We start from the raw sequence: 26,004 nt of genomic DNA on the forward strand, positions 1-26,004 counted from the left end.
TTTAACTTGACAGAAATGTCTGTCTCATCTTGGTTGATATAAAATCTTAAAGTGTATCTTTATTCCATTTGGCACAGACAGTCTATGCAGTTTGGTCAGTTTCTTTTCAAGATATAATCGGAGGAGGATTTAATGTACCAAGTACTACTTGGCCAGCACTACTGGTAACATCAAGTGGATTGCAAAAACCATTAGCAGAGGCATTACAGCTGGAACTGTCGATGTGGTCGCACATTTTTAACCCCGGTTGTAAATCTGCAGCTGACACGTTGTGCGCTTTAACAGACACGTAGGCTCTGAGTGAAATTGGCGAAGTGATTTTTTTTTCTTTTCTTTTTTTTTGAAGTTACGAAAGGCAAGACAGTCTGTTACAGAACCATCCATGAAAGAGTCTGTGTCTTTCCAGGGGGAAAAAAAAATCCAGCCCCCTTCAGTCCCGTACCCTCCTCCTCCTCCTCCTCCTCCTCCTCGGGTGAGGGCAGCTGCCAATTTACGGACAACAACGTTTGAAGAAGGTGGACCACTGCCCTACAAATGAAACCTGTGTCTGATGGAGGGGGCGATTTAGCACAAGAACTGGGATTTTATGCTTCCTCTGACTTTGGGTTCAGTTAATAAACTTCAGGACACATCTCCCTCTCTCCAATAGACCCGCTGTAACCTTTCCGCCGTGGCATTATAAGGTAAGACTACTTCATGATTAGTCAGATTATTTGATGCAATTTTTTACACAAGTCATAGTCTGGATTTAAAACAAAAACTATACTGTATTATTTGAAAGCCGTGAAGCTGCCTTACCGTCTGCGCCGTAGGTATGGTCTCCCAGTACGCAGAGTGGTAAAACAGGCTGTTTCTCTGAGCAGTTTTTTGGGATGCAGAATCAAACATGTGAGGAATGTTGCGACAGGAAAGACAAACAGTGACTTCGGAAAAATCCGTCTGTCCATTCACAAGAAACTTCCTGCGTGGTGTGAGGTGCTGATGTGGATCTGGATTTGAAGAACCATTTACTGAGATTTAAAAATAATAATAATAATAATAATACTGTAAATCCTTTTTATATTAAGATATTGATAAATTGATTTGTGCTCAGATGCTTTTAACAGCCAGTTAATCATCCAGATTAAATAGTCCAACTCCTTGCTTAGCACTTAGATGAACCAGAATGCCAACATACTTAAACTGCACTGTGTCAAAATGTCCAGGAAATGTTTAGCCACCACAGATTTCCATGTTGTGCTGCTTTATTGAAACGGGCTTATGGGTCAGTTTTGTCCTCCATCCATCCAACTCCTTGTGGCTCATCTGGACTATTCTTAGTATAAAGTTTCACAAAGTACCCCAAAAGTCAATAGCATGTTGCAAAAAGGCAGGGAAATCTTTTTTTTAGCCCATAGAGCTCAAAATGCTAGTTTATTTTCAGTCTGTGAAAGTACAGCACAGTACAGATTTCTGCAAGTATTTAGAGATTAAGAATGAGATATGTGTGGCTTTTGGTGGGAATGTGGGCATGATGTTGTGCAGGGTAAGACTTTATAATGGCCAAGAGTGTTGTGTATGTGGGTGAGTCAGAGCTGTGCTGATTTGGTGAACTGCTGCCCGGTTGATTTGAGCCTTTCACAAGACATGATCCATGAGCACATTGGTATGGAGAGTGGCTGCTTTGATGATAGAAATAGAAACATTAGGATGAGAAAATGGGTGATTGGATCAGAAACATCAGATTCAGACTTTGTATCGAGGTTCTTTTTTAACAAAGGCTACAGAAACCAGAAAATAACTAGTTATTGTTTGTACTCCACTAGTTCTTCAGGCTTTCTGGAGGTCTTCCACCCAGCTCAATGGATGAATCTATTTTGTGTCTATACATGACAGACAGTTTACCAAATAACTGGTTTTAAATGGTATCTTTAGATATTTTCTTGCTGTTGCAAAAACACATAATTTGTTTATTTCTCAAAGATAACACAGTTTGGCTGGCATAAAATAGTATCTTTGCACAGTCTGGGTACTTCCCAAATAGCTGTTGGCTGAAAACGTGGCATGGTGTGCAGTGTGTTCTTTAAAAAATTGAGGAAAGTGGAGGACAAACGCAAAAGTGGCCTAAAATAAAGCTATCTAGAGTAGATGACCAGTAGCTACGTTTTGCATCCTTAATCAATAACAGAAAAGGTTAAGGTATACCAAATTATACGAAAACTACACTGAAAATCAGAGACAAATCAGTAATATGAAGTCAGGAATCCAAGTTGGAAATGTTTGGTTCAAACCACTGTCAACATGTACAGAGGTGATCAGGAAAGAAGTACAACAGTGTTTTACAGCCATCTGTAAAACACAGTGGAGGCTCTGTCATGGTTTGGGGCTGGAATTCAGCCAGTGGAGTTGGAGGTCTCATCGAAACTGATGGAATTATAAACAGAAAAGCATCATCAGATCTGATCTTCCATGTGGTAAAATCTGGAAAGCATCTGATTGGCAACTGCTTAATTTATCTCCATGACAATGATCCCAAAGACACTGTCAACCCACTAAAACATACCTGAATAGAAAAAGATTGGCTTCCCCCGAGTGCAGACCTCAGCGTTACTGAAGCAGTGTGGGATCATCTTTGACAGGGAACACAACAAAAGGCAGCCAACATCCAAAGTGCTTTGAATGGCCTTTGAGAAGCCCGGAGAACTATTCCTGGAGACTACTTAAGGAAAGCCTGTCTAAGAGAGTTCAGGCTAAGTTGTAGACAGACAAATATTGCTTTTCAGGCTTGTTATAATTGTACAAAGTCTTTGTTTGCCTTATATATTATGTTTGTATTTATCTTTACACAGCTTTTAATAAGTCCCAGCACCTAGTTCTCATTTTCCTTCAAAGACATAAAGAAATTAAGGGTGGCCTAATACCTTTGCATGGTTCTGTATCCTTGCTTCCATATGGGGATGATTCTATGTCACGTAACCTGGAGGTCATTATTTTTGTTGGGTGTCATGTCTGTCAATTATGATAACTCTATACTGACCAAAGTACTGCCTGACATCTGAAAACATGGTGATTTTTGCAATAGTAAAGGCAAAGACACACAGCGGGTTGTAAATGGTTTAAACTACTGACAAAAGTTAGCACATTTGAAATGGTGATAATAATAGGTCTTTACACACAAAAATTATGTGTATGTCTAAAAACAGGAAGCTGTCTGTAAACTCTGATGGATGTTTACAACAGAGTTAAAATGTTAGTGTTGGTCTGCCACATATTTTAGCAAAACTTACCTTGTTTACAACCTTTACTCTATAATAATCTGCAAAAGAAACCCCAAAAAAACGGGGAACAAAATACAATGAAGCAAATCATTTAAAAAGTAGTTCAAAAATGTATCCTATGTTGAAACTATGTGAAACTGTGTGATGCTAACTAAAGAAACTAACACGCTAACAATGAAGTTGATTAGAATCAGGCCAGTAAAATGGTTGGGGAGAGGGGGGGAAGCATTCCAGAGATCCTGAGTTCTCCAAAGTCATAGTCAGGATGGGAAAATGGTTCAAAAATATTTCTTAGCTTGAAATTACAGAGAATTTAGGGCTTCCTGTATACAACTGACATGGGCAAAAGATTCTCAGCTCTCATGTCTGCTCTATGATAAGAAAATGAAAATCTGTAAATAGTTGATACCACATCCTCTGGTGCTGAAGAGCATCTGGCTTGTTAGCACCTCATATTTCAAAAGCCAGCATCCATGAACCTTTAACAGTTCATTACCTCACAAGGCGTGAATAACTTGTGCATCTGTGAAGACATCATTAATGCTAAAGGAAATATAATATAAACAAATACTTCCACCTAAATAGCATCCATTCCAAGGAAGGCCATGCTCAACCTATATGCACATATTATAACAGCATCATTCTGCAGTAAAGGAGACAATTATGTAGTCCAAGTTTGTCACCCACTAAAAATATTTAATGAAAATATGCAAAGAGTCAGTAACTCTTCTGGCTTTGATGTGTCTCATCAAACTCATTCATTGTAGCCAAACTCATGAATCAAACTCGTTCAGTCCTTCTTAGTTTCCAGCTTCCATCTGCTCAGCACACACATCCTTACAAGCCTCACTGGGTCTCACAGACCATAGTCAAGAAGCGAAACAACTTTCAAGTTGTGTGTCTGACAGAATAAGAAGACAAATTCTAAAACAACAAATGTCTGCAAGGAAGTGTGTAAACGTCAGTTTATTATTCTGTAAGGGAAACATTTGCAGCTATATGCTCTGCTAACTACCCGAATGTAAGGAAACAGTGTTTTCATTTGATTTTCTTCTTAAAAAATATTTTTGAGAACGATTCAAGACACAGAACACACAAATAAGCAGCTTCAGACGTGCTGGCTATGCCGTTAAAAGCCTCTTCTGACCAACTGTGAATGTGTGTGTCCTTCCATTCGGCGTGAAATTGGACTCAGACGATGTACTCAGCCTTAGATCATGTTTTGGAAAGGTTAACTTAAGTTTGTGGTTTCTGTACAAACACACCACACTGCTGCATTTGTGTCTCTGGAGGGACAGACGTCCACTCGCTGAAAGCTCAAAAGGAGCGTGGCTGTCAGGTTATCAATAGCAGGCCTATGCCGAAAAGAGCAGAATGAGGTTTTCTGAGAAAAATCAGACTTTTGGTATTTCATAGAAAAAAACATTTATTAATAATTTATGAATTATTAACCCAGAGTACTGTCTGTTCGGCATTGTGAAACATTAGCACGCACAAATTGAAAAAGGTTGAACAGAAAGCTACAAGGACACTTTAATTAATTTAATAGATATAAACATTCATGTGGCCTTTAAATTCAGCCAGATCATGGGGTCATTAAAGCCTGTGCTTTTTAAAAGATCTCCTCCCACCCCCACACACATCAGAATCAAGTATTAACCAGCTGGTTTGAATCAGACTGCTGGAGCAACTCTACACTCTTAACATCAATCCTTCCATGTGTTGAGCATATTTGAGGCGCTTTTTTCAGCAGCAGTTGCAGCTATTTAGAAAATACACTGAGGGCGAGCAGTTTGTGTGTTGTGCGCGATGTGCTGAAAATACTGTTGCAGTTACTGATTTCCTAATTTTTTTGCATGTTTGTCAAACTTGCGCGTTTCAGCTCATCAAACAAATTTAATGTTAGACAGAAATAACCTGAGTAAATACAGAATATAGTTGTGAAAATCAGGATTTCATTTATTTTAAAGTTATTTAAAAGTTATATATATGACCTATGTGGCCCTATGCAAAAGGGGTAAATGACCATTAACCATAATAGCTCGTTGTGTCACTTTTTCCAGCAAGAAGTGCAATCATGCATTTCTTATATCTAGTCACGATCTTTTAAGTTGCTATGGGGGAATATTTGGTTTTCGAGCATGAACGGCCCGTGTAAGGTCACACAAGCTAGAATCTCAATCTGGTTTAATCTGGACTTTTCCAAAACCTTCATTTTGTTTTGTTTTTTGAGCCAATCAGAGGTGGACTTGCTGGTATCAAGTGTGCTTGAGCTTCAGGGCAGGAAGTCATTGCCAAAAATTCTCCTTCATTATTTTCTGTTTGACAGTAGAATTCATTGTCCCATCAATTACAGCAAGTCCACGTCCTGAAGCAACAGAGCAGCAAAGCAGCCCCAGACCATCACACTACCACCACCATGTTTGGCTGTTTTTATGAAATACTGCGTTCGTTTTATGTCAGATGTAGCAGGACTCAAACCTTCCAAAATGATCAACTTCTTTTTCATCAGTCCACAGAATACCTCCCCAAAAGTCTTTGAGATCATCAAGATGTTTTTTGGGGAAATGTGAGACGAGCCTTTGTGTTCTTTTTGGTCAGCAGTGGTTTTTGTATTGGACGCCATTTTCGCCCAGTTTCTTTCATATTGTTGAACCATGAGCACTGATCTTAACGGAGTAAAGGCCTGCAGTTCTTTAGATGTCGTTCTGGGTTCTTTTGTGAACTTCTCCTGAAAGAGTCGTTGATGTGCTTTTGGAGTAAAGTTGTAAGGCCAGCCACTCCTGGGGAGGTTCACCACTTTTCCAAGTTTTCTCAATTTGTAAATAAGGACTCTCACTGTGGTTTCTCAAAGGATTTGAAATTGTTTTGTAACCCTTTCCACTGATTAACAGATGTCAATGACTCGGTTTCTCAGCTGTTTCTTCAGTTCGTGGCATAATGTTTTGCTTTTTTTGAGATCTTTTAAGCTACATCACTTTGTCAGACAAGTTCTTTTCAGGGAGTTTTGGATTCATCAGGTCTGGTAAAGAGACCAGTGTGAGGATAGTGGTTACTCTCAGTTAAATCATGATTTAAAAAGGGGTGAAAATGTGAGAAATATGGAAAAAGAACTAAGAAATCCTGGAGAGGGTTAGTACTTTTTCATTACACTGCATTGGGGCACCCAGAGACTCTTCAAGGAATCAGGGTTAAAATTCTGGGGTCACCTTTTTATACCAGTCAATGAAACCATATTAGAGTGGGAGCTGATCTAACTAAGAAAGAGGGGTCGACTTTTTCAAAAAAATACTAGAAAGAGTTAAATCTCTGTCTGAATTGACGTAAAGGAATATTTGGTAATTACAGCACAAACAGACTTTTTTCCCAGTGAAAAACGAGTTGTAGAAATCAGTACAACTCTGATATCTGTGTTGTGTTTTCTCTCTGTGTTTTCTTAAATGTGAAGTATATAATAACTTTCTTGCACCTTCCTTTATATGCAGCTGAAATAATGGATAAATCAAGATGCAAGCAGCAGTTAGCGTTCAGCCTCCTGCTTGGGTTGTGGTTGCCTCACTGTTTAACTCAAACTACACCGTCAAACACCGCCACGTCAAAGCCCACAACGACACCGACACCATCCCCATCCCCCCGGCCCGAAAGACTAAAGGTCAGACTGTCTGGATATCCTCGAAAACACAACGAGGGCCGGATAGAGCTGTTCTACAAGGGAGAGTGGGGAACCATCTGTGATGACGACTTCACGATAGCTAACGCCCACGTACTTTGCCACCATCTGGGCTTCGTCTCAGCCACAGGATGGACCCACAGTGCTAAATATGGCAAAGGCCAAGGTAAGGGTGGCTTCAGCCATGAGTGTGTCTAATTTCAGCATTCAGTTAAATATACAGTGTGATCATCCATTTGTGTTTTACATGATGTAACACACATAAGGGTGTTCAGAAAAGTAGTTGTTTCCAACAACATTATGTGCCAACATAAAATCTAGTTTGTCTAGACTCCCCAGTGTGTAATGTGTTGAAAATGATTGAGTAGAATCGTTTTTATTACCATTTGCACGGCTTCCCAACTTTTTTTGAATTGGGGCTGTATTTTTGTTCACCTCAGTATACTACCTAAATTGTAGTAACTGTGAAACGCCTTTACTTTTTAGGAAGTGCATTAGGACAATTTTTTGTGGTCCTACACAATAAAAAAACAGTATGTTTCCAGATGTTTATGAATAAATATTTGTAAAATAATAACATTCCCATCACCTCTAGCTGTACTTAGGTTTTTGGAACTAATTAAGTTGCCATGCTAACATTCCATGAACATGTTAGCATTGCCTTTGTGTGTAAGTAACGACGTCAATGTTAGCATTTAGATCGACCTTAGAAAGCCGCCGTGTCTAGCCTTAAAAAGTCTTGTAGAGTCTTGTAGTGATTTTAATAAAACTATAACCACCGAAATCGTAAGTGCAGCTGCAAACGTTTTTTCCTAGCCACCAGTGTTGCAAACAAGTGCTACTTCCAGGTTGGGGTTTATTGCTTTCTCCCTCCTGGGAGTGTGGTGGAGTTTCCCTAACAGTCTGTCGCCTGCGTAGGAAAAATCTGGCTGGACAACGTGCAGTGTCACGGAGGTGAGAAGAGCATCGAATTCTGCAAGTCCCGTGGCTGGGGCAACAGCGACTGCACTCACGATGAAGATGCCGGAGTTGTCTGCAAAGATGAGAGGATACCCGGCTTCGTGGACTCGAATGTTATTGATGTAAGTTGCCGAAACATATTTAAGAGAGATTAAGTTAGAGCCGATTAAGAAGCCGTCACTTGTTTATAAACAATCCTTTTTCTTCACAGTTTATAGACTTGATATATAAGGACTACACACATGGAAGAAATCTAACGCCTCTGTGCAGCTCCACCTGTGGCTAGTGCACATGGTGCTGATTAGCTCTTTTTCTATAACGTGTCTAACCTGCTGAAAGCAAAAGCTTCTCCAAGTGTAAACTCCTGAGGTAAAATTGTAATAAACTTAGCAGCTACAGTCAGTTATAGCCGGGCAAAACACTTGTTTTGTTGTTGATCCAGTAAATTCCTGGCTATGATGCTTTCGTAGGCTTGAAGGTAAAGTAGTTTAATTTGACCATTCATCTAGGTCTCTGTAGTTTTGTAGTTTTAAAAGTGTTTTGTACCAATTGCCAGTGAAACTCATGTGCATTTTGAAAAAATGGATGTCACCAGTTCATTTATGAGTTTCTGTACTTGAGGCAGGACTTCTGCGTCTAACACCTCGGCTTACGTTATGCAGAATACATGAATGTCAAGCTCAAAGTTAAACCATGCCCTCATTTAATAAATAAAGATGTGCAACTCAGAGCCTCTCAGGACACACACATAGGTGGGTTGCTGGCTGAGATTTTTTTCCAGTCGGTCTCTGTCTTTGATGTTGTTTGCATAACTGAATGGTCCCAGGTGAACAAGGTTATTCTGGTGACTCGTCTTCACAGACTGAATGAGCAGATGACACAGGAAGATTGCATTAAATACAAAAAGCTTCATAGGAATAAGTGAGTGGATTTTCAGATACATGACCATCTTCCCTCTTTTTCTTTGTTGCTGTGAGTGAGGGTTGCTTAAATGTGGCATCCAGACTTTAATCTACGACCAGAGCCAGATTTTTCTTTTCCAAATAAACAGCAGCGGAAGTGAGTCAGTGCATCGCTGGCAATCGGAGTCACGTTTACCACTCGTGAGCTGTTAGTGAGAGCACGAGACCTGAAAAATACTGTCCGGTACAGACGTGAGTCAGTGTGTAGTCTGGTCCTCTCATGCAGGACAAGTTTCATAAATAGTTTAGCTTTCATCCATATAATTTAGCTCCAAGAGCAACTTGTGATCCTGTATAAATAAATATATTTGTTATTTATTCCTGTTCTGCAAGGCACAAGTTGATGAGAACAAAGTCGAGGAGGTGCGACTCAGGCCAGTGGTTGGCGTGGCCAAAAAGAAGCTGCCCATCACGGAAGGTGTGGTAGAGGTGAAATACAAAGATGGCTGGGCACAGATCTGCGATGTAGGCTGGACAGCCAAAAACACCCGCGTGGTCTGTGGCATGCTGGGGTTCCCTCATGAGAGGAAGGTCAACAAAAACTTCTACAGGTAAGTGAATTGCATCAGGTTATGAGGCTGTTTGTGTATATCGTTTCAGCAAGAGAGACCCCACACTACTTTAAAAGGGAAAGCATGTTTGTGTTTTTCTTTTGGTTGCTTTTGGAACCTTTATTTAGCAAGAAAGTGAAACTCTGGAGACAAAGGGTGTCTTTTGAGAGAGAGAGTCTTAGGCCAAGATAGGCCATTTTAAACTAGCATGTTTTTTAATAGTGGGAGAAACCCAAGATCCTGAGAAAAACCAGCGAAAACACAAGCAAATCCCCCATTTATTGATAATAATCTTCAACTAATCTCGAGAAAGACATTTGTTTTGTTGCCAAGACTCAGATGAGACGATCACATGTCTGTATAGTAAATGTGAAGCTTGACCTAGACGCTTGTTTCAGTTCTTCCACCTTTGTTACTTTCATCTACTTTCGGTCTTTATGTTAAAGGCTGCTGGCAGTAGCTTCATGTTTAAGACCAAGACAGAGTAGGGGAAATAATTGTTTGATTTTCTGCTGAATTTGTAAGTTTGCTCACTACCAATGAAATGAACAGGCTCTATTTTGATGGTATTTTCATTTTAACAGAGAGAGGCAGGATATCAACCACAAATCCAGAAAAAATACATTACATAAAAGTCATACATGTTTAGGTTAATGAGAGAAATAAGTATTTGATCCTCTTCAAGCAGCCAAAATTCTTTCTCTCATAGATTGTCTTTGTGCCCATGCAGCACATAGATTTCAATCAATCAATCATTGAATTACAGATCTGAACTTGGCATATGTATGAAGCACCTGTCCATCAGTTCCTTCAATTCCAACCTCTTCACCACCAAGAGAGGAGGCATTGGTGTTCTCACAGTCACTGAGAACACCATTGGTAACACGCTGTGCTGTAATAATTGAAATCTTGGCCTGACCGCAAGGTTCACCTGCTCAAGAAGGCACATGCAGAGGCCTATCTTAAGCTTGCCAGAGAACATCTAAATGATTCAGACAAGGCTTGGGAGAAAGTGCTGCTAACAGAAGAAAACAAAACTGATCCCTTGGGCAACAAATCAGCCTTCCATGTTTGGAGGAAGAGAAATGCCGAGTATAACCCAAAGAACACCATCCTCACAGTCAAGCACGGAGGTGCAAACATGCTTTTGGGGTTGATTCAGGATTACTTCAGTGCATTGAGGGATCAGTGGATGGAGATATGTACTGTAATATCTTGGATGAGAACCTCCTTCCCTCAGCCAGAACCCTAAAGATAGGTAGCGGATGGGTTTTCCAGCATGACGGTGACCCAAAAAGTATCACTAAGTGAACAAAGGAGTGGATAAAGAAGAACCACATTAAGGTCATAGAATGTCTCAAGACCTCAGTCCTATAGAAAATCTGTGGAGTCATGAAACCTAAAGGATTTAGAGGGTTTCTGTGAAAAGGACTGGGACAAAATCCCTCATGAGATTGCTGTTCTTACCAACAAAGGCTACCCCACCATGTACTAAGTGATGTTTTGCTTGGGAATCAAATTCTTGTTTCAAATCATTTTACGACCTTTATTTAATGTGTTTTTTCTGGACTTTTGGTTGATATTCTGCCTCTCTCCATTAAAAGGAAACTACCATAAAAATGAGAAATTGCTCATTTTCAAGTGAACAATGTCACAAATTCAACAGGGGATCAAAAAATTATTTCCCCCACTGTATGAATCTCAAACCCCCTAAAATAAGAAGATGTATACTTCTTAAAATACCAAACTCTTCTTTTAAATTGATAGGAAAGAGAAACCAATTGCACAGCCTATAAAAATGTATTCAGTTTAGGGCTGCCACGATTTGTCGACTAGTCACGATTACGTCGACTATCAAAATCGTCGACGACTGATTTAATAGTCGACACGTCGTTTGAAACTTTGTATGATCACAAAAGACGCAGGAATAAGTGGCAGGATTTAAGAGTGTAATAACGGACTGAAACAGAAGATGGCAGCATTGCATGTACAAGGATGTCAGCTACCGTTAAACCCCGAAGAAGAAGAAGAAGAAGAAGCAGCTGTGTCCCAGAATTCATAGCGCGGCCCGGCGCAGTTTCCAACAATGGCGGCAGCTAGTTAGTTTTAATGTTACTCTTATTATTCTTTCTGGGTCACAAAATAAACGTTTAACATATTTTCAGGCGAGAATGTAGCTGTGTAAACCTCAAATATCTGCTCAGTTTATCAGGACACCACATATTTTCAAAAGCGCTCCGACGTTTTCGGAGACATCTGTTACCCACTAGCTCGTTAGCGAGCCGGGGGCTAGGCTCACTAGCGCTGTGAGAACACCGGACTCCCCGCAAATCGTTTTCAAACCCACCGCCGTCTTTCGCTACTCAGGTTAAATATATATGAGTCACTTAGATAACTTAAAATGTTATTGTTTGGCTTTTTTTTTTAGTATTTTATTTGTTCCTGAGTAAATCAGTTTGTCTGAGATTAAAGTTATAGTTTTTACACAGCTGAATAAACCTCAAGCAGACAGCTGATTATCAGAAGTGTGAGATGCTCCAGAATATACTCCAGTGTCCTGTTATATTTTAGATAGCAAGGAGTTTATTAAACTTCACCGAAACAATCTGCAAATTTCATTAAAATTTAATAAACTATCATCTTGTCTTTATTTTTAGTTAGCACAGACCTTAAACACTTAAAGCTGTAAGCTAATGATAGTTATATGAGAGCAGATGCTGCTGGTGCAATAAGCTGTAGTTTTACGTCTAATGGATGATGATCTGATTAGTCGACTAATCGCAAAAATAATCGGTGACTAGTCGACTATCAAAATAATCGTTTGTGGCAGCCCTAATTCAGTTATAGCGGACTTTCTTTTTCCAAGTTTATTTCTCAGTGCCAGCAGTGGGAATCCGGCTGCTTGTAAACAGCGGCTCTAACTTGCTCTTTCCCTCATTCACTTGGGATATTTGCTGCAGCCTCTCTGACATTATTCCCACACTTTTAGTGTGTAAACCAAAGTGGCAACAGTTTGACCAAACCTCAAGCGAGATCTTAATCTGTGTACAGTAAAGAGCAGACATTATAGTGACTGCTGTTTACTGTGGCTGTGACAGGGAATGCGTGTAGACTTCGCCTGCCAACGCTGCATGTGCTGTCTGCAGCACAGCTCGTGTGAGGAAAGCTTCAGCATTTTGTACGAGCGTCTGATTGTTCTCTTCTGGTTCCTATTTCTTCATTCAGAGGATGTTTTTGTTGTTCTTTGGATAGACTGCAAAGCTGAAAAACTTCTTGGGCTGTACTCAGTACTTTGCAAAGGAAGTTGACGTGACTGTTAACTGTGTGCATGAATGGAAACCACAGTCCGATTTGTGTTATCACAACAATTACCAGTTAAGATTTTACCTGGAGTGTTGATGTCTTATGATTGCAATAAAAAACATAACCTATCTTGTGATTTTTATGTTTTGCTTCCAATGTCATATATCAAGCCAAATTTCAGGCCTTTCTTTTTGTTTTAAAACTATGTAGACTGGATAGAGCAGACCCTGCTGTGTTATATGAGAACAGTGATTCCCTCCAGAGCGACTGCAGACATTCCTGGCTGCACTCCATTCAAGGACGTTTTATTCGTCCCCTGCAGACGGTTCACAGTAGTACGAGGGGAAATGTGTGTTTTCTCTCAGACACGTGTGAAGGCTGAGGCTTTGGGGGGAGGTTTGGAGTCATAGAAAGGGGGTCTGGGTAAGATAATGAACAGACTACCAGGACATGAAATGAGTCACAATGTTCATCTTTTTGGTGATATTTTATGGAACAAAGAGCTTCCAGTAGTCATACTTCACTACTTAAAAATACCTTGAGTTGTGTGTAGTCATAAACAATGTGGCAACGAAGCTGAGGCGATAAGTGAGCGTTAGATTAGATCAGCAAAGTAAAACTCAGCCTCCGGTCCAAGCTAATAACAGCTGGTCCAACTCACATTAACTGTTGGCTTAGCTACCACCTTTCTACATTTCCAATTGGAAAATCTCAAACTCCTCCTTTCACGCTGACCTAATCAGTGCTACGTGTGATGTCACTGATACCTGATCTGTTTTGCTCAGGCAGTCTGCAAGCTATTCAAGTACCCAGTAGTCTTTATATGCTGTGCAGAGCTTTGCAAACCAGTCTCTATATGTTGCAGCTGTAACTGTAAAAAAACAAACCCTGCTCTTCCCCTTGTGGTGAACTTTGCTGTGACTCCATTTCCTGTTTAAGCCAAATTTTAAACTGATTAGTATTAGACTTGCCACATCAGCCTACGCGCTGTTTTGAGGCCCTGCATGCAAGGACATCTCCAAAGCCTCTGCACTGGTTGGTTCCTGGCCATGAGTGTGGAAGCGTGTGGAAGTCAAAATACAGGAGATTACCATCAAATATAAATAACTGCAATCACTAGTAACTAATAAATTCCTTTCTCAGTGGTAATCCTTACTAAAATGGATTTTTGGAGCCGGCGCTGATTTTGATTTATAGGGAGTAAAAAAACCCTAAAAAAACAAACATAAATTACATTATGCAATTCACAAACTCATTTTATTACTTATTGTAAAGCCTCTGCGTTACAGCAGCCACACAGCTGGGATGCATGCTCTGCCACATGTGCTGCACATGGTGCTAAGTATTGCAAAAAGTGCAGTCAGCAACGCTCTGCTGGACAAGCTAAATAACCACAACCTCGAGCTTTTTTTCCCTGCATTATCTTTTCGTACGGTCACATGTAGAGTAACACATCTGTGACATGCCAAGGCTGTTTTATCACTCAAGCTATGAAATATAACTGCGCTATATTAGTCAATAACCAATACTGTGTTGATAAATGCTTACTGAGGATGTCCATTGCACTAATGAATTCTCAACGGTTAGAGTTGCTTTCAGCTGTTATCACACATGTGCGCATTGTGTATGTATGTGTACTTACAGAATGCTAGAACTGTTACTCACCACTGTCTCTTCACTAGCTTAACTAAATGTGTGTATTGACCAAAGACAGCCTGTGTATGTGTTAGTGTGAATTGTGTGCTTGGATGTCGTTTCTCTCCTGCATGTGATGGAATTTGGCTGTCTCACTGTTACAGACGTCTGAAAAAGCGAGCAGCTGAGAAGGTCTCCAGGCCAAAGGTTAATGTTTCAGCCGGTGGAAGGTACACTGTTTACTGTAGTTTTGGTAGTGGGTTTCCAGTTGGAGTAGAAAATAACCACTCAGTGCCTGCTTTTTAGCTAGTTGTCCCTTCCCCTCTCTAATCTCATATTATTATGTTGTGTGGAGCATATGAAGGGGTTGTGGTACATTGTGCTAAGGTACTTTTCTTCCCATTTCTGTCTTTTAACATGTCTGCTGACAGCACAGATTGAGAATGATACCTAAGTCAAAGCATATTACTTAAATTTTATATATTTATATCATCAGCACAAACCCATTCTTACTAAAATTCTTAGCATTCCACAGTATTAATAACAAAACACATAATGAATCTTTTGATGATACAGATGTTGTCAATCTGTGCAGTGTCAGAGGCCTGTTTGTTTTAATGCATTAGTCCTCCTAATCTAATGCAACAGCTGGAAATCCCATTCTTCATTATGGCCTGCTTTTTGGAGGAGGTCAGCAACTTTTCATCCTGGGTTCTTACACTGAAGCAGTCGCAGACATTTGACTGCAGAGTTCATATAACCGAAAGTGACCTGCATCTGGTAGAATCTGCAAATAATTGACAGTGTTTGTTTTATCCAGTTCATCCTGTTTCATCCTGGTATGTGAGTATTAGGAAGTCGCACCACAGATGTTTTTGGATGTGTTACATGATACTTTTTGGTGTCCTGAGGTTAAACTTTTGCTCCTGAGGAAAATGAATTATTACAGTGAATAGCTAAGCTTAACAGATAAATGTGGTGTGAAGGAATATACCTTAAATCAGCAGTCCCCAACCTTTAAGGTGTCGCAGATAAATACAACAAAATAAAACCGGTACCGGTACCAAAAAAAAGAAGATTTACTCATAACACACGGGAAAAGACCCAGGGAAACTGAGTTAATGATAAAAACAATAAAAAAATAACACGAAAAACTGATTAAAAACCCTCGAAACCATAAATTTCACACCCGAGCCTCAACTCTCGTGGCCCGGAACCAAACAACTCCGTGGCCCGGGCGTTGGGGACCTTAAATGACCATGCTGGTTTTTTTCTTCAAGTCAGCTAATCCCTCAAAACGATCAGAATAAATAAATTTGTCCTTTTCCAGTTTGTGGTTTTCAATGCCAAAGCTTGAAATAGTTTTTTTTTTTCCAGTCATTGTGTTGTAGATTTTTTGGGATTGTTGTCCCAACACATGACCCCGTTTTGGCCAACCTTTAACTGACTTTATAATACGTTGGTATACAGAGGATCTCATGAACCTAATGACTGCTCGGGTCCTGTGGCTGCAAAAAAGTCCAAATCATCACCTTCACCACTGTGCTTGACAGTAGGTATGAGACGCTTGTGCTGATATGCTGTGGTTGGTTTTTGCCAAACATGGCAAACATGGCGCATCGTGGCCAGACATTTCCACTGTGGTCTGATCTGTCCAAAGGACTAGCAACCTGCCCCAGCTTCTGCTTTTATAGAGACTTTTATACTCGCTGACTATCAGTTAATCAAGTACCTTTGATTAGCACCACCTGGAAGCTGCGTACTCTTATTTCACATTGAAGCAGTGAAGGTGCTCTTATTAGTTTGGCAATCGAGCAACATTGAAATACTCTTTTTTTCTGGTTAAAACAATACATTTACAATTTGCAGATTCTATTTGATTCAGTTCTTGACATTTGAAGTTTTTGGGATAAGTAAGAAACTCTTTGACATTTAAAAGAAAAATCCATCAACACAAAGCACAGATCACCCTTACCCACAGACCCTGTATGGACTGTCATGTGACCTTTAACCATTAGACCTGCAGGAAACTGACACATCTGCTTTTTGTTTGCAGCCCATCCACACATAAAGCAATGCCATACCATATATAAAAAAAAAAAACCCTTAAAGTTCACACTGACATAAAAGTACATCAATCACAGTAGCTTAGTTTGTACTAACCATGTGTCAGTGATCGTGTTAAACATGTGATACACTTTATGGCCCAAAGCATATGGACATACCAACTGTATCACAATTTATTCTGTTCCTGGCCACCATCGTCACACCAACTGTATACAAAGGAAAGGCGAAATCTGAGTATGCTTTTGTCCATAAAGTGTATCTACTTATGTCAATGCTAATTAAACCTGTCGGGTCTCTGCCCTAATGGCCAACATTGTATGTTGTTGTGTTTTGTTTTCAGTCTATTTTTGTTGAAATTTTGTTGTAATTCACCTAAGAAGGATGTGCTTGGTTCAACTAGCCTGTGGGCTTTTTGTGCATTTTTACTCTGCATTACATCAGTAAAACAGTGTTTTATAACTGTGTAACGACAGTTGCTTAGCCTCTATGTTGAATATGGCACATCCTTTTGAAGAGTGTATCTGTACTAACACCCTATAATGTATTACGCAGTCTTTGTTACAATGATTTTTCACTTTGTCACATCACTTTCTTCACCTAACTGTGCACTCTAACCCATCTTTACCTTGCAGGCAGACACCCAAAGCTAAAGCTATCAATAAGTCTAAACAGAGCAGCCCTGGCAAAAGGTAATCTGAGAATGAACAACGAAGTGGGGAAATTCAACCTGTCTGCAAAGACCAACACACATGCTAATAAAGTCAGCCAGATTAGCCTAAAAGCAGCCAAAATATTGAATTTTCCCCTCTTCAAAAATAGAAAAACTGTCTAAACCAGATTCATTCTCTCCAGTATGACAACCTGTCCCATGCATGTGAATACTTATAGAGAATAACTCTGACATACTGACATGAAAAAAAAATGAAGTAGAATCAACAAAATTTTGAATATTGAAATTGTCATAGATGTGTGTGCGTACCGTATATGTGATTGTGTTGTTGAATGTCCAAAGATTTGTTATTATAAAGAGCATTTTAGTGTTGAAAAACTGATGAAATAGCTTTTGTCACATAGAGTCAGGTAGTCTGCGTAGCTTAGCACAAAGACTAAAAAATAGCAGGCTCTGATCTGTTCTCTGTGCTCTGAATCGAGTGAATCAGTAGCAAAATGCAAATGTAAAAACCATTTGCTATTTTATAAAAGGTTACCTGACTTTTTTTCTCAGCCAAGCAGAGACCTTTGCCAAGATTTTATTTAAGTTTGTGCACGTTTAAGTTTCCTGTTGGTGGTCTTTGTTGCTACACTAACCAACTACAGCTATATATTGTATATGGATTATACATCCTCTTGTAAAATGTTCAGCAGGACAGAGTAATGAATATTTTCCAAAATGTGACATCTTTGTTAACCCAAGTGATAATCATAATCTTTATTTGTGTTTAAAACAAACCACACCAACATTTCTTATTATTGCGTGCGTGCGTGTTATATATATATATATATATATATATATATATATATAAAAAAAATTTTCTGTGTACCATAAATACAATCAGGGTATTGATTTGCTCAGTATTTCACTCACCACAGTCCCTGCTCGTGCTTCTGCTCCCTCCAGGTTGTATTTGGAACGTCAGAAGAACAACTTCCATCTTCACTCTGTGGCATGTACGGGTACAGAGGTCCATCTGGCCGCCTGTCCGCTGGAATTCAACAAGCCAAACGCCACATCCTCCTGCGCAGGGGGCATGCCGGCTGTCATTAGCTGCATGCCGGGGCCACTGTTCATGCAAAACAGCGGTTTGAAAAAGAAACTGAAAATTTCGGTAAAGTATTTTTTTGTGAAGTGGTCACAGATATGTGCTGGCATAGTTGAATAACGTGAAGTGTCTCTTTGTTCTTTAGACCAATGTGAGGCTGAAAGGAGGTGCCAAGGTAGGCGAGGGTCGGGTCGAGGTGCTGAAAGACAACGTGTGGGGGACTGTGTGCGACGACCGCTGGAATCTGCTGTCGGCCAGCGTTGTCTGCAGGGAGCTCGGCTTTGGCAGCGCCAAGGAGGCTCTCACCGGTGCCCGCATGGGTCAAGGTCAGGAATGATTAAAAAGTTTGTACAATGGTGATCTTTGGCTCCTCCAATCTGCATGTCAGAGTATCCTTGAGTGGGATACTGAGACCCAAGCTGCCCCCTATGCATTCATCAGAGTGTGAGTGTGTGAATGTTAGGTTTCAAGTACTTTGGCATAGTAAAAAGTGCCTGTGTGTGTGACTGGGTGAATGAGGCTTGTAGTAAGAAAGTGCTTCAGAGGGCTCAAATTTAATAGAAAAGTACCAGTGCATATCTAAAAGTTACCTGATCTGGTTCCACATATACAGTGGGGCAAAAAAGTATTTAGTCAGCCACCGATTGTGCAAGTTCCCCCACCTAAAATGATGACAGAGGTCAGTAATTTGCACCAGAGGTACACTTCAACTGTGAGAGACAGAATGTGAAAAAAAAATCCATGAATCCACATGGTAGGATTTGTAAAGAATTTATTCGTAAATCAGGGTGGAAAATAAGTATTTGGTCAATAACAAAAATACAACTCAATACTTTGTAACATAACCTTTGTTGGCAATAACAGAGGTCAAACGTTTACTATAGGTCTTTACCAGGTTTGCACACACAGTAGCTGGTATTTTGGCCCATTCCTCCATGCAGATCTTCTCGAGAGCAGTGATGTTTTGGGGCTGTCGCCGAGCAACACGGACTTTCAACTCCCGCCACAGATTTTCTATGGGGTTGAGGTCTGGAGACTGGCTAGGCCACTCCAGGACTTTCAAATGCTTCTTACGGATCCACTCCTTTGTTGCCCGGGCGGTGTGTTTTGGATCATTGTCGTGTTGGAAGACCCAGCCTCGTTTCATCTTCAAAGTTCTCACTGATGGAAGGAGGTTTTGGCTCAAAATCTCACGATACATGGCCCCATTCATTCTGTCCTTAACACGGATCAGTCGTCCTGTCCCCTTGGCAGAAAAACAGCCCCATAGCATGATGTTTCCACCCCCATGCTTCACAGTAGGTATGGTGTTCTTGGGATGCAACTCAGTATTCTTCTTCCTCCAAACACGACGAGTTGAGTTTATACCAAAAAGTTCTACTTTGGTTTTATCTGACCACATGACATTCTCCCAATCCTCTGCTGTATCATCCATGTGCTCTCTGGCAAACTTCAGACGGGCCTGGACATGCACTGGCTTCAGCAGCGGAACACGTCTGGCACTGCGGGATTTGATTCCCTGCCGTTGTAGTGTGTTACTGATGGTGACCTTTGTTACTTTGGTCCCAGCTCTCTGCAGGTCATTCACCAGGTCCCCCCGTGTGGTTCTGGGATCTTTGCTCACCGTTCTCATGATCATTTTGACCCCACGGGATGAGATCTTGCGTGGAGCCCCAGATCTTTCCCCCAGAGGGAGATTATCAGTGGTCTTGTATGTCTTCCATTTTCTGATGATTGCTCCCACAGTTGATTTTTTCACACCAAGCTGCTTGCCTATTGTAGATTCACTCTTCCCAGTCTGGTGCAGGTCTACAATACTTTTCCTGGTGTCCTTCGAAAGCTCTTTGGTCTTGGCCATGGCGGAGTTTGGAGTCTGACTGTTTGAGGCTGTGGACAGGTGTCTTTTATACAGATGATGAGTTCAAACAGGTGCCATTCATACAGGTAACGAGTGGGGGACAGAAAAGCTTCTTACAGAAGACGTTACAGGTCTGTGAGAGCCAGAGATTTTCCTTGTTTGAGGTGACCAAATACTTATTTTCCACCCTGATTTACGAATAAATTCTTTACAAATCCTACCATGTGAATTCATGGATTTTTTTTTCACATTCTGTCTCTCACAGTTGAAGTGTACCTCTGGTGCAAATTACTGACCTCTGTCATCATTTTAGGTGGGGGAACTTGCACAATCGGTGGCTGACTAAATACTTTTTTGCCCCATTGTAGATATCTAACTCAACTGAAGAGGTTATTTATAGAGAAATGTTTGTACAGATTCAAAAAAATTATTTTATAAGACTTTGATCATTGAGTGGATTCTGTTTGAGTTTTTTTTTTTTGCATTAAATCTCTTTGAAGCCAGGATGTGTTTATAACTGTCTTCAGAGAGGACTTCAGTCGCCAGCTGTCCGTCTCTGGCCTTCTAATCTCTCAGATCATCGCTTCAACCTGCAGAACTGATAATCTGCCTTTAACATTCCTACACGGATCCTCATTTGAAGCTTTTTGAAAAAGTAAAGGAATGCTACACTTGTAGAAAGATAAAAATGAAGGAATGGAGGACATGAGAGACAGAGCTGTAAATGTATTGTGCATTTTCTGATGAAGTCATTACAATAATGGGCCTTTCATAGTGTGTTTTATCCATTAATTCTCCGACCGAGTGCCCCATTCATTAAATAGCTTTTTTTTTTATGTGTTTGTGATTCCTAAGTGGTGGTCAGGCACTTTTAGAGCAGAAAAGTATTTTTTTTCCAGCTGGGCTATGGATCATTTCATGTGACGACGAGGCAGTCAGTTTTATAAGGCCAGCATGTGTCTGGGCCACCTGGGCTCCACATGAGCAACAAGAATGACTTTTTCTGCCAAGGTGTAGAAGACATTGCATAGAGTCAAAGATGTGTGTACACTGAAGACATATAGAAATGTAATCTATGACAATATATGCATAGATTATGGTGAGTTGTGTTGTTAAATAACAATTGTAATAATTTTTGTAGCTAAACTCCCTGGTCTGCACTTTGTCCATTTCCTTGGCTTGTAGGAAAAATATTAAAGTTGTTGAAATTTGGCTGAAAAGCTGATCTACTTCCAAAAGCCTCACTGAAGGCTTAGAGCAGGCAGGTTGGGAATCCTGAATGAAGCAGTTTTTTGTGTATATGTGTGAAGAAATGCATGTCCTTGTGAACAAATTGCGCCTTTGTTAGGTCGTTTAAGGTGCTGAATTTCGAAGAATTTTCTAAAACCAATCCACACACACACAACAGCTGCACATAGATAATACAATTAGTTTCTTGCAGCTTCATAAAGAACACACCCGTCACACCCGCTCTCAGAAATGCTGGGTGGGGATGTCTGCTGTAGTTTGTGTACATTATGATATCTACCACAGAAGAAGTTGGCCTGGGCTGTCTTCCAGAAAGCAGGTTTAGTCAAAACCTTGAATTCATTAACCCTGAGCTGCGATAAACTCTGGATTTTCCATTCCAGACAGAAAAGCAACACAAACTCTGGGTTCATTTCTGAAATCTTGCGCTTCTCACTGGCACGTGTTCCTTAGCATGCCTTGAGTTTAGTTTTCAGCTTTTAAGACACAGGGTGTCCTTTACATGATCAATGTTTATTTGTTTATTTGTTTATTTATAAGGAACCACATTAGCTTCCACAACATTGGTTGCTAGTCTTCATGGGGCCCAAACCATCAAATACAATCAAATAAAATGTTACACAATAAAGTGGATACCAAATATCCACATAATTTGGCTCTTACATCCACAGTAAGGTTTTACAATTGTGAAAATATAAGCATATAAATATCAATAACACCAAAACAAAATACACAAATTTCCATTACAAATGGCATTGCCCTCTTACAGTATTTACAATGAATTAAAAGCTGCCTAATTGGGCTTTTAAGCGATTTTTAAAATTATGAATAGAAGCCAATTCTCTAATTGCATAAAAAAGTTGCTCTAAATATAACAGAGTTTTTCAAAAAGTTGCTTTTAACTCGAGGAGTTACTAAATTGCGGTTTGTTGAAAATCGTGTACTACGGTTATGTATTTCATCTGGATATTGCAACTGAGCAGAAAAAAAATATGGTGTGTTTACCAGTATTGCTTTCTTTAAAAATACAAGTAAGTCATAGTATAATTTAGCTTGTGCAGAAAGCCAAGAATGTTTATCATGCATTTTATCAATATTTGTATAGTATGAACACCTTAACACTAATCTGGCCACCTTGTTCTGGACTAACTGAAGTCTGTTCAGATCTGTCTTATTAGCTGCTGACCAAATGATTGATCAGTACTCTAGATCAGCGGTCCCCAACCTTTTTTGCGCCACGGACCGGCCTTTAAGGTGTCGCGGAAAAATACAACAAAATAAAACTAGTACCGGTACCGAAAAAAAGAAGATTTATTCATAACACACGTGAAAAGACCCAGGAAAACCAAGTTAACGATAAAAACGATAACAAAATAACGCTGAAAACCGATAAAAACCAGTTATCTGTCATATGAATGTGAAGACAAATTGATTTGTTTAAATAACTATTTTTATCTGAACAGCACTCTACCTTTAAAATATTACATGCAGCAGACGTTTTCTCAGTCTGCCTCTGTTGGAGGTGATGTTGGTAGCACCGGCTCTGGAATATTTTAAAGCCTATATTATCAAAAGTATTCACTTACCCATCCAAATCATTGAATTCAGTTGTTTCAAACACTTCCATGGCCACAGGTATGTAAAATCAAGCATGTAGACGTGCAGCTTTGCTACTAAATATTCCACAGTCAGCTGTTGGTAGTATTGTAACAAAGTGGAAGCGATTTGGAACAACAGCAACTCAGGTACAATCAAAGAGCGGATTCAGCAGATGCTGAGGTGCATAGAGTGCAGAGATCACCAACTTTCTGCAGAGTCAATCACTACAGACCTCCAAACTTCATGTGGCCTTCAGATTACCTTAAGAACAGAAGATGGAGAGCTTTATAGAATGGGTTTCCATGGCTGCATCAAGCCTTATATCAGCAAGCAGAATTCAAAGCATCAGATGCAGTGGTGTAAAGCCTGTTGCCACTGGATTCTAGAGCAGCGGAGACATGTTTCTGGACGAATCATGCTTCTCCATCTGGCAACTCAATGTACGAGTCTGTGTTTGGTGGTTGCCAGGAGAACCATACTTGTCTGACTGCACTGTACCAAATATAAAGTTTGGTGGAGGGGGGTTATGGTGTGGGGTTGTTTTTCAGGAGTTGGGCTCAGTCCCTTAGCTCCAGTGAAAGGAACTCTTAATGCTTCACCATACCAAGACATTTTGGACACTTTCATGCTGCCAACTTTGTGGGAACAGTTTGGGGATTGCCCTTTCCTGTTCCAACATAACTGCACACCAGTGCACAAAGCAAGGTCCATAAAGACATGGATGGGAGAATTTATGGAAGAACCTGACTGGCTTGCACAGTCCTGTTCTCAACCCAACAGAACACCTTTGGGATAAACTACAGCAGCAAGCCCTTCTCATCCAAGATCAGTGTCTGGCCTCACAAATGCACTTCTGAAAAAATGTTCAGAAATTCCCATAAACATACTCCTGAACCTTGTGGAAAGCCTCCCCCAAAGAGTCAAAGCTGTTATAGCTGCAAAGGGTCGGCCAACATCATATTTAACCCTATGGATTAAGAATGGAATGTCACTCAAGTTTGAGGCCTTTATAGGCAGACCCACACAACCCTCAGCAGTGGCCTGGCCACTGTGGGGTCCTCGCAAAATTCCCTCTTAGCAAAAAGGCAAAATTGTGATGGGTCAAACACAGGCTGGCCTACTTGGGGTCTATATAGAGGCTTCAAATGGCAAAACTGCTGTGGGATAAGCACCTTCCAAATATATTTTATGCCACTTCTTTCATTAAATTCATTCCGATCAGCTGCTGTGGATCCAGAGCGGGGTTACACTCGGACATTGTCAGTCATGCTTCCTGGAACAGACCTCTGCTGTGTGTTCAGACTCCTGTCCGACCACCACCTGGCTCAGCGAGTCCAAGAAACATTCCTGAACGTCACTGAAGTCGGAAACGAGTGCGGCCGAAGGAATTCCTTTCACAGAAATTACGCATCACAATCACCTCATGGTGCCATGACTTGCAGAGACAGAGTGAGAGTTTAGAGAGTAAATATGAAGCAGGGTGGTGCTGACCGATGTTAAAAAGTGAGCTCGGTATTCGTTTCAGTACTGCATACAGTTTGGAAGCCATGCAAAAAGAGACCTTTTAATTCTGCATATTGTAGCATATCAAGTATATTATAATAACCACCATAAAATCCAAAGACTACAATTTCAGTACTGCTAGTTTGGGGTGCTTCTTCATCTTTATTGGCTGAGCTTCTCAAAACCAGATTGAGCCTTTTGAAAGGTCCAAAAAGCAGTCGTGACCTGGATTGTACTAAATCGGTTTAAACTCCTAATTAATTGCCTTGGGGCTCAGTGATTACTGCAGTTGCCGCCACATACAGCTTAAAGATCTTGTACCATTTAAAACTTTTGTGAAACCCTCAGTTTTTGTCAAAAAATGTTTTCAGATAAGGTTTCCCCATAATTAACTACAACATCCATAACTGAAATCTGTTATGTCAGAAGCTCTAAATGTGTTGTGTTTCCAAGCTCTTAAATACTGTAGAATGTGTCTCATCATTTTGCCTTGAAAGACTATCAAAAGTAACTTCAAAGTTGTCAGTGCATCTGTCTGTCTGCTTGTCCAGGAATGGGTCCGATCTACATGAATGAGGTGAAGTGCCTCGGGCAGGAGAGGTCCATCTGGGACTGCCCCGTTAAAAACATCACATCAGAGAACTGCCAGCACTCAGAGGACGCTGCTGTTCGCTGCAACGTGCCTTACATGGGCCTCGAGACCTCGGTCAGACCTGAACTTTCTCACTAAAATGTTTCATTTAAAAGTTGTTAATTTGAGAAATTCTTGTTGTTTTATATGGAATTCATAGCAAATAGACTTACTTTTCTAAACAGGCTGAATGATTCGAATGTTTAGATTGTTTCTATCTTCTACAGGGGGGATAGGAAAGAAGTTAAATATTGTCTTATTTCACACTGTTTATTTTAATATCTTTTCTGGCCTTCAGTAGAAGCTGCTTTAGTCGTCTTTGTGCACAAAAATGTGAGATTTAGAGCTAACAGTAAGAACAATCTCACATCTGTTCTCAACCAATAATCCTTCGGTACTGTTGTCACAAAAAAGCTCACTGGCCAAATCCTCAGTTTGAGTTTCACATTTGTCTGCTTTGAATGAGTTTCCTTGTTGAGTTGCTGAAAAAGCAAATCAAAATGTTTTAAAAAAATCTAAAGCTTTTTCTGACAGCAGTGACCTCTTCTGAAACCCGAGTATTTCTGGTTACGCTTCTCCTTGTGTAGATACACACAGACGGCGGGCTAAAACCTCCTGAAATTAGATACGATCATCAAAATAAACCTTCAGAAAATGTAATCTCATTAATTATCATCTGTAGTAAAACATGTATTGATTTTTCATGAAGTAGCCTGTAATATTTTAGACATAATTAGAGGTTGTTCACAAGAGAAAACCCGTCTCTTTGTGCATCTACACTTTGCTTTGTGGTTCCTAACCCCTTGGTCCCGCACAGATCCGAATCACAGGAGGACGAACCCGCTATGAGGGCCGTGTCGAGGTGCTGACCTCGGACCCTAATGGGACACAGAGCTGGGGTCTGATCTGTGGTGAAAACTGGAGCACCAAGGAGGCCATGGTGGCCTGTAGGCAACTGGGCTTGGGCTACGCTAACCAGGGCCTGCAAGTAGGTTATTAA

General features: G+C 40.4%; 1 protein-coding gene across 4 annotated transcripts in view; it reads left to right on the forward strand.

Moving 5' to 3' along the window:
• Positions 1–410: 410 nt before the first annotated feature.
• loxl3b (lysyl oxidase-like 3b) overlaps positions 411–26,004 on the forward strand; it is a 32,131-nt gene continuing 6,537 nt past the window's right edge. Inside the window, exons 1-10 of one of the 4 annotated variants that reach the window (XM_024799523.2) lie at positions 414–683; positions 6,743–7,093; positions 7,846–8,009; positions 9,183–9,400; positions 14,503–14,568; positions 17,038–17,094; positions 18,024–18,231; positions 18,311–18,491; positions 24,925–25,079; positions 25,822–25,992. In XM_024799523.2, coding sequence (XP_024655291.2) covers positions 6,751–7,093; positions 7,846–8,009; positions 9,183–9,400; positions 14,503–14,568; positions 17,038–17,094; positions 18,024–18,231; positions 18,311–18,491; positions 24,925–25,079; positions 25,822–25,992 — 1,563 coding nt within the window. In that variant the 5' untranslated portion in view covers positions 414–683; positions 6,743–6,750. Of the gene's footprint in view, positions 684–6,742; positions 7,094–7,845; positions 8,010–9,182; positions 9,401–14,502; positions 14,569–17,037; positions 17,095–18,023; positions 18,232–18,310; positions 18,492–24,924; positions 25,080–25,821; positions 25,993–26,004 lie in introns of all 4 variants that reach the window. The other 3 variants (XM_024799524.2, XM_024799526.2, XM_024799527.2) reach the window with 3 other exon arrangements.

The sequence above is a fragment of the Maylandia zebra genome, linkage group LG19 (genome assembly GCF_041146795.1).
Source record: "Maylandia zebra isolate NMK-2024a linkage group LG19, Mzebra_GT3a, whole genome shotgun sequence".
NCBI classification, from domain to species: Eukaryota; Metazoa; Chordata; class Actinopteri; order Cichliformes; family Cichlidae; genus Maylandia; species Maylandia zebra.